The sequence below is a fragment of the Anolis sagrei genome, chromosome 1 (genome assembly GCF_037176765.1).
Source record: "Anolis sagrei isolate rAnoSag1 chromosome 1, rAnoSag1.mat, whole genome shotgun sequence".
NCBI lineage: Eukaryota > Metazoa > Chordata > Lepidosauria > Squamata > Dactyloidae > Anolis > Anolis sagrei.
The window spans coordinates 58,984,973-58,997,347 of record NC_090021.1 but is presented as its reverse complement, the minus strand read 5'-3'; the positions used below and the strand labels follow the sequence as shown (position 1 = coordinate 58,997,347).

At 33.9% G+C, this 12,375-nt stretch overlaps 1 protein-coding gene across 1 annotated transcript in view; it reads right to left on the bottom strand.

Moving 5' to 3' along the window:
- ARID4B (AT-rich interaction domain 4B) overlaps positions 1-12,375 on the bottom strand; it is an 84,871-nt gene that overhangs the window by 17,652 nt on the left and 54,844 nt on the right. Inside the window, exons 14-16 of the mRNA XM_060753848.2 lie at positions 12,039-12,136; positions 11,378-11,630; positions 8,796-8,959 (exon numbers count right to left, since the gene is read on the bottom strand). Coding sequence (XP_060609831.2) covers positions 8,796-8,959; positions 11,378-11,630; positions 12,039-12,136 — 515 coding nt within the window. The remainder of the gene's footprint in view (positions 1-8,795; positions 8,960-11,377; positions 11,631-12,038; positions 12,137-12,375) is intronic.

Sequence of the window (12,375 nt, the reverse complement as noted above, 5' to 3'; positions counted from 1 at the left end):
GCTTTCTGCTAAGACACTCAATGAAATATGTGTCAGATTTTTTTTTATTTTTATAAAGGGTATTCTTGCTTTGAGTTTCTCTTTGTAGAAGCCTGGTATGGAGGCTGCCATATTTCCAATTGAATTTGGGCTTGAATTTTGAATAAGCAATCTTTCTTTTAATGTACAGGCACCATCCAAACACGTAACAAGCTAGGCTGACCTGGAAAAGCTATAGGTTTGAGGGCTATTAAACTAGAGCAGTTCCTGCTGCTGAGGAGACAGACCTTTGTTCAACATAAAAAGCAGTCTGTCTCTTAACTAATTAATGCTCATGAATACAAAAGGTAGAACATGCAGCATTTCTGCACTGTACATATCTGTCCTCTGCAACCTATATCTAGCAATTCACCTCTAATCATAAACTGAATTTTGCAATATATTTTGTTCAAAATATGTTAAAACATTTATGATTAATAACTACACATTATTTTAGACAAAATTTCAAATAATGAAATAATATAATGTTTCTGACCAGGTTATAAGGACATGGAGAGTCCACACCAGAAATGCAACATCTAAAGTTTGATTTCTAAGATACTTCATATAAAGCAAAATCTTTTTTTTCTTTATTTAAAGGCATCCAATCTATTCTAACCCACTTCAAAATGGTTACTGATATAAACTTGTGGCAATATAGATTTGTTTCCAACGCAGAAAGAGAGCCTTCATCCCTAAACCCAAAAAACACATCTCAATGTGATTTTGCGTTTTCAGGCCAATTAAAACTGCCAATGAGACAACCAGTTTCCTTCAAGTGGTGTCCAGGAAATCTGGGACTTAATAAACATGTCTTCAAAATGACCACCTCTAAACTGATTAGTTATCAGCAGAGACAAGGAATAGGGAAAGAAGAACATGATCCAAACAGAAAACTCTGATTAGGTGTGTGGAATTCATGATGTGACTAATATCAATAACCAGTGGAAGTATATGCACATATACATATTTCCACTATAATAATTATGAATTTCCAGGGGAATACAACCATGTTATTCAGTTTCAGCAAAAAATACCCTCAAAGGCTACCAAATTTTTATTCAGCATAAGTTTCATGAACTATAGTCCATTTGATGAACTAGTGCAGGATTTACACTGAATTAAATATGTGAGATCATTTAGGTTCTTTGTGTTTGTGTTTACAACGATGAATTAAATCCTATTAGATGGATAATCCTATCCTTTCAACTATATCCTGTGTTATGTAACCATACAATGTGTTGTAATGTAAAATGTTATTGCACAAAAAAAGGGGAAAGCAAATTGTAAGTCAAGATTTACTGTAGATATCATACTTCCAATTACTGAAAAATATCAACAACTACAGTGAATCTTCTCTGCTTTGGCTGCTGAAACAAAAACAAGCAAAAAAAAAATACCAAAAGGTGGATTTCTCTGTATAAAAGTTAAAAGCTCAATTCCAACGTGGAACATGTCACTGTCATGACATCCTTAACATTTCCTCAATTCAAAGCACATTCACTAAGGTACACATGGCTTTGGCTAGTGAGTCCAGAAATATAAAAAAGATTCCACAAATCTGAAGACCAAGTCTTTTTTAAAAACAAACAAACATTTAAACCCAAAATACAAATGATTTTGTGCTCCTTTAGCATTCTTCAGTTCACTCACTTTTCTTTTCGAAGTGGGTTTCTAATGTCCCATCAAAAAAGGAACAAAGCTTGCAAAAATTATGAATGTTTGAAAGCTCAACTAAAAGCAAATAAATGTATACTTCCTCAGAGCAAGAAGAAAATACTACGAGGTATAAGAAAGTCAAAGGAAGAATCATTTTTTCTTTTTAAAAATAATGATGAGTGATTTGCTGTCACAGATGGAAGATAACAAAGATGCAACTAAAGCAAAAGAAGCTCAGTTCAGGATCAGCAGGATTGCCTGAATACTTTCCAACAGATATGTTTTGAAGATCTGTATTATGAAGACCACCTACATCTATTACCAGATGAAACGCCTTCTTTACCAATAAGAAGCAAAGCACTGAACACAATGAAGAAGATATTCATATTTTTCTAAAAGTGTAGTTAGAGTACTCTCTGTGCCTTGAGGAACTTTACTTTGCCACGAGTGCATAGATTTCTTTAATTCCAACTCTGGTAAATCCAGTACAAGACAACAAGTATGAATGCTTATATTGGATTCATAAAAATGCAGCAATGTGATGTTCTACACAGAGTGGTAATACAATAATGATTTTATAAAGCACACAACTAAAGGTCCAGAAAATTATAGGTCCAGAATCTAAAAATACTGATAAGATGGCAGGTTAGGATGAGGATAGAAGCAGTTCCCACATATAAACCACTTCAATCGCTTAAGCAATGACATCCCAAAGAACAGGATCTTCAACTCTCAGAAAATAAATCAGGCAGCCACAAGAAAACACGGTAGCTACATCAACATGCTGTATGAAACAGATATATCCTTGAGATTATAAATGAAAATAATGTTAAAATATTGAACTAAGTATTAGTAAAAACAATGTGAAGGAATATTTTATCTATTTGAAAGAAAAATATATTAAAGGCCATTGGATCCTTCCCTACTGTAAATGAGACTTCACATTTCAAATTAGCCTGCTTAGCTACATGAGTGACTGTTCTGTTCTCCTTAATGTAGATGTAATCAGATAATTTGTATCCTAACACCTTTTCCAAGAGCAGATTCCAAAGAAATAAAAACTACTCATCTCCTACATAAAGCTTTGGACAAGTTATGGTAGAATAAGGCAAGCCCTGATTTTCAGCAGGATGTGCATGCTTAATGTCTTTATGTTTGCCCCAAAATCCAACAGTCATGAAGTTATTGGTTGTTTATTTAGAACCTACTAAAATAATCATCAAAATATCAGCCAAGTGCTTGGGAGAAATCAGAAGGATTGTAATCAGAAGTTATCGCTATGCTGTCCCACTCACTCATGTCACTTTGACGACTTGATGTGCTCTGTAAATGTGTCTATAAAAAATGTTTTGATTCACAGTAACAGAGGTTCCAATCTGCAAAAGGATGTTTCTCCTTTAAGTGTCTAAATTACATTTCTACATGGAAATGTTATCTAAGAACATATTACATTCTAAGACAATCTAGGTACAATACAATTATGATAAAACATAACTCTATGCCCTTCAGAATTTTCTCTTTAATTTCACATTCTATCACATATTTACTATACATACTAAGAAATATCTAAATAAATCCATCTTTTCAAACCCACATTTGGAGAAACAAACACACTTTTACAGAACAAATTTAATTACCTTGTGTTTGTTTAAAATAAATCTTTCTATTCCTCTAAATGAAGATACATTTTAAATTACAAATCTGGAATGAAGTTTCTTTCCGAAATCCTAAAATAAAATGGATTGCCTTTAATCTGAAATCTAGCATAAACCTATATCAAAAGCACATTTTATACCTAAAATGAAAGGATAAGTTCATTGAAAATCATGGTTGTGTTTCTTTTGGTCCATCCAGAGCATATTATATTTGCTCCATCTGTCATCCTTTATTCTAAACATTAACCAAGTTTTTGGGGGGGGGGGGGCACAGCAGCATAACAGCTGTATGCAACATCTCTTGCAGTACTTAAAAACAGGTTGTTGTTTTTAAGAGCATTGGCTACAACAGGATATGTAGCAATTCATTATGGTACGTTAGCACCAAGAAAGACAGAAGGGAAGCATCGGGAAAAGGCAGTGGTATGGCATTGTGATGGGCAAGAAAGATACCAGGATTAGAAAGACCAAAGCAGATGAATAAATAGTAAAAAGGCACCCCATTCCCCAATACTTGCAAAATAAAGCTTTTTTGACTATAGGGAACAACAACAGGAACCAGCCTATAATCGATGTATAATGTGTTATTAGTCCTCCTGTACAAATCTGAAACCATAATTCTGGCACTTTATACAATGGATTTGAATTATAACCTAGAAGCCATCCTCTAGAAATAGAAATCTCTTTTGCAATCTCTTTTACTCTCTGGTTAGCACAAATTCTTTTCCTTTGTCACAATTAGCCATATCAACAATGATATGAATAAATGATGCTGAATAAACAAGAGTTTACATCAATTTGAATGGGTTTCCAAACTTAATTAGTCTTAATTATTATTAGCATTCATGCAAATATATTATTAAAATGTGGCTAAGAATTATAGGTAAGAAAAGATTCTATAGTGTAGACATCAGGGGGCATGAGAAAATGGTGGCTGGTTTTCAATTTAGTTGCAGGGAACCAGCATTATATTGGTACTACTCCTAAAATTAACTTATTGTCGTAGAATGACTAAATGGCACTGAGATGTTTCCTGCAGTGTAACTACCGTATATATCCCATGAGAAGATATCACAATTACACATTCAACTGTTGGACATAACCATAATAGTAGCGTTTATGAAATATGTATAGCAATTACAATTATTTTTAATTATTACAACGTTAACTACCTACACACAAATTACTCTCTTCTATGCAAGCATGTCCCAACTAATCTATACAAAGAAGCACTCTGAAAGGATGAAAATGAATTATGTTGATTATGTCTTTTAAAAATTCTATGTGTTTCAATTATGCCTTCACTAAGTTGTTTGCAACATAACTTTGGTACATTTTTGCCTGAGCATTACAGTAACACCTTGATCACAGCAATGACACACAGTGAAACACTAGAAGTTATGGTATGCTCTTCAGAAAAAATAAGGCAATATTCACAAGCATATCAGTCATATACAAATATTAATATATTCATTGGTATATAGACTAAAGACAAATCTGTGGGTCATAATCAGTCATAATCAGTTTTGATATGCTAGATACGCTAGAATTTAATAAACCTTGGTGAACAGAGAAAACCCCATCAAAATAGGCAGAACACAAGTACTGAATCTGTGGTGTAAACATTATTTTGAAACTTCTATAATGATTACAATGTATTTTTGGAATGATGACAGCTTTAGAGGACAGTGGAACAGAGAACAGCAGAATAGCATATAAACATCAAGTTTCATATCCCATGTTAAATGTACAACGCAACAAAACAAGTAGTGATAGTTTACTTTCTAGTCTTCAAATACTATATCGATGAATACAGAATATGAATAATTCTGTATCGGCCAAACATAAACATCAACAATTACCTTTTAATATATTAATAGTATGTGATTTCACAAAACCCCAGCAACTCCATAATCACTTTAGAATGCAGAATGTACTTGTCCACAAGTGAATACTGGTATCTTTCAAATAATGGATTTGAATCATAATACAAAGCTGGCCTCACCTTCTCAATGTATTTGAGTTCTTGTCTGCCAAAGCTGCATCATAAAACCATGTACAAAAATGGCACTAGTGATCTAAAAGACAAAACCTAGAAACAAAACACACACTACTCCACAACACTACCCTGCCCACAATCAATTTTATCTGTTTTCAAGAGCTTAGCAAAGTCACACATATATGTTATGTTATGCTATGTTATTTGTTTCATTTATATGTCCTTTTTCTCCCAGAGTGCGACTCAAGGCAGCACACAAAAAAATGGCCCAAAACTGAACAATATAATTTAGAACACAATCAAAAACACATTGAAACCATAGATACACATGATATAAAATGATTTAATAGCATACAAAAGTTAAAGTAGAACACACACTCCATTAAAAAGGCTCCCTGCAAGCAGTTACTCCTTAAAAACCTGATGGAACAAAAATGTATTTGCCAAGACAAAAAACGAGAGGTGCTGCTAGATTCCAAGGGGAAGGAGCAGCCACGCTCCCATGCCCTGATCATCATATCAGCTTGTGATGGTGACAACAATGGTAGTGGTTATAGTTAGTTCTTGAATGGCAGACCAAAAGGGAATACTGAGGATCTTCACGTGGGGCTGAAAAGGAATCCTGCCCAAGGTCCTGAAATGCCACTCAGAGTTGATAAGTAGGCCAGATGGATCTAATAGCTCCCTGTGTTCCTATAATGATGTTTTACTTTGGCTAAAAGCTCTTAGCCTAAGTAGAACATAATTTTTATTTTAAATACACCTTTCTGTGATCCTGATACAAAAGACATACAGACCCACAAGCTTAATATGTCAGCCCTTGTTCTTCAACAGTATGATCATTACAGAACCAAAAGATTATTAGATTTTTTTCCTATTTTCTATTTAACATTCAGGACATTTTAATCTGGCTGAAAGCTACTGTGACAACTCAAAGTACTAATGATCTTATCAGGCCATGGAAGTGATGCAGTACAACTGTAGATGTGCATTTCAACTAAAAACAAGCTAGCTAACATTGCAAGGTCGTAGGTTCAAATACAAATTATTAATGCCTCTGGCAATATGAAACTTGATTGTTACAGATCCTTGATCACATCAGATGTTAAAAAGCATACAATACCACCGATTTTCATATAAATGTCACAATGAAGAGGGTTACAGACTTAGGGTTTTCCTTGGTCCTATGTCCCAAATCAAGGAAGTGGCAACCAAAGCTTACACAACTATTATAGAGATCAAGTTTTGTTTCCAGTGGCTAACTGTGATAACTGGAAATGTATTTCAACATAAAAAACACTAGCTGTTTAACAGAATTAACAAGAAAACCTTTACTATATATAAAGCATATAATACTGTAGATTCACATGAGGCAATGAACCATGATTTGCTCACCCCAGACAGAGCAAAAAGAATTGGGAATACAGGAGGAACTACTAACGGAATGAAAGTATATTACTACTTTTAACGGATGTAAGACTGCCAATGAATATCATGTGCTGTAGAGGCTATATTTAAGAGTACAGAACTGGCTTTGAGAATTCCTTGCCCAGGGAAACCAGATGAAATTCATGGGGCTGCCAAAAATTGACAGGCAACTTGAAGGCACAAACACACACACCCTGTAGATTAATTGTAATGGTTGCTTCTTTAGTAAAAAATATTATATGCCCCTCTAACACAATTTTCCAAAGTGCTCCTCAAGTATAGACCATTTCAGTTGCTTTCGTAAGTTATTTCGCCCCCTTAATTTGTCCATCATTCCTAGATGCTCCTTGGTACAACCTTAGACCTATGTTTCCAACAACAAAACACCATGCAACACTGAACAGATAGTATCAAACATAATTTTCACTAGTCAAATACAGAAATCTAAGATAGGGACAACCTATGATATAAGTCACAAGTAATAGCTCTGACATATGAAGTGATTATATATATATATATATATATATATATATATATATATATATCAGCTCAAAGAATTTGCCTCCTCCCTCTCCTTACAAAAATAAATATCTGAAAGATTAATTCAAAATAAATAAGCATACACACATCAGGATCAAAACTCAATCATCAGAAAACAATAAACCAATATAAATAACATACATGTCCATTTACATTTTTGATGTTAGTAGCTTGATTTGTTCTATACAAAATTGATTACCCAATGATCCTTCTATCTAAAAAGCACCTAAATGCTTCCATGCACCAGTTTTTCAGATAGACCTGCCCCTCAAGACAGTGGCAAATATTGATTCAGCCACATGACTTCTAGACTGAAAACACTATAGTGCTTATTACAGAGATGGAACAGCAAAAATAACGATTTCATATCAACCACTGGATCTTAAATCTAGGTTGTTGAACTTCCAGTTTTGGAAATCACAGCCAGTGGTCGAACCAGTGGTGAGAGACTTTGGAAACTAGACTCTAACAGCCTCTGGCAACTCAGAAACTAGGAATGAATATTTCATCTACTGAGATCTGTTCTCAAAAGAAGCAGGGCAAGATCTGGGAGAATCAATAAAACTGCTTGACCAGGTACTTTAAAAACAATTATGTTAGATCTACAGATGTTGACAGTTTAAATGACAGCAAACATTACAGAATGTCATTCTACATTCAGATTAGTGTATTTTCCTTTCCGGTGGAATCAGTGGAAACAGCTTTCTTTTTTAACTTCCACATATAATAACTGTTCTTAAATCAATCCACAATGGTATGGGGAAAATGACACCATGCTAATATGGTGTGAACTGAAAGGACAGTTTTCCTGTCATATTCCAGTGCTCTACAATACAGATCTAACATTTCTAATTTTTACACACACACTTTTCTCTACTTACTTCTACATATTTTGGTTTCAGCCTCTCTACTCTTTTTCTGCAAATGACTTTGCTCACCACGCTTTTTCCCCAATATATTTTTCTATCAACTTTCTGTTCTCTCTCCCTACAGGCCCTAGTCACGCCAACTTGCTTATTTATCTTTTATTTCTTCTTTTCCCTTTCACTGCTACTCTCAGTTAACTACTCTGAAGCCTTTAGAATGAATGCATTCAGATGAATCGGACTGACAGATTAGGGCCCCATATACACTGATTATTTAATGCCGTTTGAAGCTAGCTTTAAAACACCGAAAGCTCAAAAAAGGAAGTCCTTAATGCACATCAGTGCTCTGTGGTTTGTATAGTTACTATATGGGCCTCAAACTGGCTGCAGGATTCCCTATGTAACCATTTGCACAATGACAACACTTTCCTTCAATACCAATTTGAAACTGATCTAAGCAGAGAGTTTAGATGTGCCCATAGGTATCCAGTAGGAGCCTTGAGCATGCTGACTGAAAATGCTAGACCATAAATTATTTTTAGGTTAAATCAGCTGGTAATCAAAACTAACTAATCTGAAATCCAGTATTATTTTCTTTATGAAACCAAAATTAAAATAAAAGGCTCTTACTTTGATTTCTCCCCCTCTTCTGTTTCTAGATTGACATCCTGATTCTCCAGGTCTTCATTCTTCTCAGCATCTTTATATTCCATATTAGCTTCATCCTCTGTTTTATTTATTCGTAATTCATTTTGTTGATCATCGTGAGGTTCCTGAAAGCCCTTTATGTTTCCCTACAAGAAATAAAACATTGCTAAAGGTCACTATTATTACAGAATTTACTTCTGTGTCACCCATGTTAACTGGTTGAGTCCAATATGCAGATGGTGCCTTGAACACTGTACCACGAATAACACTAAGTAACACGATTTTTGTTCCTGGGTTATACGTATCATTTCCAAATTGGTTCTATCCTAAACACTTGGAAAATGTTTATTAAAATGCAAAATCTTGCAGCACATTTTGCTATAGTTTTTCAGTGATTCAAGCCTCAACCAATTCAATAGTTTGTGGCAGCCACAAAAACAAAGTTTATGGAGTATAACAACTACTTTCAAAGTAAGTACTGCACAATTAAACAGGAATAATGCTTTCAAACCAGGAACAGAAAAAAAATTATAGGGCAATTTTTACTATTATGACTCTATTTCCAAGCCCCCCCCCCCCAAAAAAAAAAAAACAGGAACAGGAACAGGTGCTAGTGGGGGAACTGGGACATTCTTCCTCTACAGCCTTGTATATTGCTTTGCTACATATATATCATTAAGTAAATCTGCTTGTAGCTCAGCATTTTCTTTTTGGAGAACCAGGTAGGAAATGTACCCACAAGCAGGCCTACTTCTAAGGAAGAAGGTAGCAGCCTAACATCATCACGGGATCTGAATAAAGCAAGAACTTAAGCTTGTTGTGTAAACAGAAATGTATAGACTGCATGACATTTTGAAACTGTAGGGAAAAATTGTTCAGAAAATCTAATTTTACTTTATAAGTGAGACATGCATTTATATTGCACATAAAACTGTGCTTCATGTTTATATCTTTTAAAAATAATAATAGACTCAGTGTTATTTACAAAGTTTTAAGCTTCTGCGCCCTAACAGCCCATCTTACACACTTCTGGTTCAAAGCTAAGTCTGCCTCAGTTCAACAGATAAGTGAGTCCAGGACTGAGCCTTTAAAATCTGAATATATACTATGTTTTTCCGGATGAGAAAACAGGAATAAAATTGAACTTGAAAAGAGAAACAGTATTGTACTTTTAAGAAGGAAGATTTCATATGGACTTTTAAATAGAATGTATTCTATTGTTATAATGCAAAATGCCTACTTCTGGATGGAAAATCTAAGAAAATAACTATATTTATAATATAATTATACAATAGCAAAACATTTCAAAGTTTCATTAAACTGTATAATTTAAATTAATACAAAACTGTGTAATTAAATGCAGCAGCCATTGTATCACTATTAAAGTCAAGTTCTTTTAGTGTGTGGAACGTACTAATGAAAGGACAAACCATTTCTTGTTTTAGAAAGATGTCTGCTAGCACTAACATGATCATTCCAATACTTTCTATTATTTGAGGTTATCAAATAACCATTCTATGATTTGAATAAGTGTTTAGGAAGTGTAACATGCCATTGCATATCTTCAATGAAATGTAATCCCACATCTCCCCAAATATTTTCATATTTTAAAATTCTGCTTCTCATAAATAGTTTGAAGAAAATAGAGCTAGAATACTAGATAAATACTAGAGGGAAAAAAATCTTCCATTGATCCCTGTCACTGCATCAAATCTAAACACCTTCAAAATAAGCAAGAGTAAATTCAAATATAAATGTCATTTTATAAATGCAAAACTATGGAAAAGGGAATTTTAGCCAAATATATACTAATGGGCTTGGGTTCAAGTACGGAAAAATTAGGATTATGCCAGGGAGCAAAAAGAAGTACCTTTTCATATGACATAAACCATGGAATTCACAACCATAGGAGAGAGAGATGACTGCTAACTGTTACCGTTTTAAACTGGGCTTTGACAAATTCATGAAGATTAGCCATTGATGGCTATAAAACATGGTATCTATGCATTGTTCCCAGTACAGAACTACTGGATTTACTGGATGATCTAATCCAAAATTATTTTTGTTCTGTTCCTTTGAAAGTGAATACAGTTATTTTTATATGTGCATGCATTTTGTGTTTGTTGTTGTTGTGTGCCTTTAAGACATTTCCGGTGTATGGCGACTCAAAGTGAACGTAAGTTGTTCAGAGAGAATTTGCCCTTGCTTTTGAGATTGGGAACCCAAGGTCACATAACAAATTTCCACGGCTAAGACATGAATTTGAATCCTAGTCTCCAGGTCCTAGTCCAAGACTCCAACCATCACATCATGCTGCCTCTTGTGTTTTAGCTCATAATACTAATACTAATGGCGTGATTCCTTCTTTTAAAAGAAGGATTTGACCCTCTGCCATAATCCTAACTGAAGACAAGGAGGGACACAGTTGCTATTCACTATGGGATGACTGCTCTCATTAGTTCCAGTGTGACCTTGGCATTTTATTTTAGCCTAAGTAGAAATTTTTCTTCACCTTGACAATTTAGAATATAATGAAACATCTTGTAAAAAATGTCAATTCTTACCATAGAAGATTTGTCATTGTCTTTTCTTTCACTTTCATTCTCAGTTGTTGCAATATGCTGTTTCACAGTCGTTATTTCATCATCCTTTTCTTCAATTTCCACCTTTATTTCATTTACATTTAGCTCAGGTTCTTCGTGCTTTTTCGCATCTTTTTCATGGTCCTTACAAGATTTGCTTGTTATTTTCTCTGGGAGCTCCATTTTAAACTCAACATTAGCTGATGTACAGTATTCTTCAAAGCCATAAAGGTATCTAGAAGATGACAGCAACATGCAGAAGTTAATTAGTCATTTTAAATGAGACAAATTCATGTTTATGATCTGAATTAATTTTCTAAACAGGAATAGCTGTCGTTCTGTTAAAAACTTGATACTATGTGAATGCCAAAAAAGTAACTTATTTATATAAAAATATTTGCAAAGCAGCTGTATTTAGGCTGATCATCCTAATAATATGAAAGTAACACTGACAGAAATTAATAAGATTTCCAAATGCCATGAATTCATATCATGCTCTGAACTAATATAGGAACTATCATCTTGACTTGACAGCTATTGAACTATTTACTTTAAGGAGAAGAGCTTGAAATGATGGGGGTGAAAACCCAATTTTTGAAAGTCCAAATGCAGCACTAAATATCATAAATGCAGAATTATTTACTTTTTGTAAGCACATTTAACATTATATCCAGCCGCAGAGTTCAAGACAGGAATTCCAAGGTCCTGATACACTTGCTTCCAGACTGCTCCGCTTTCAATCTGTAAAAAAATAAATAAAATAGCTTTAAAAAAAGCTTTCTATTTTATATTTAAATCACTGAAAATGAAACAATTAATTCTGGAATTCAATAGTCTAAAATTATATGGAAAATGTTATGAGGGTTTTTTCCACATTTGCAGAACAGCACACTGGTAATATCAAATTACAATGGTGCTGCATGTTGATTTAATATTTTATATTATTTTATTGTACATCAAGATGTGAATTATGACCATGA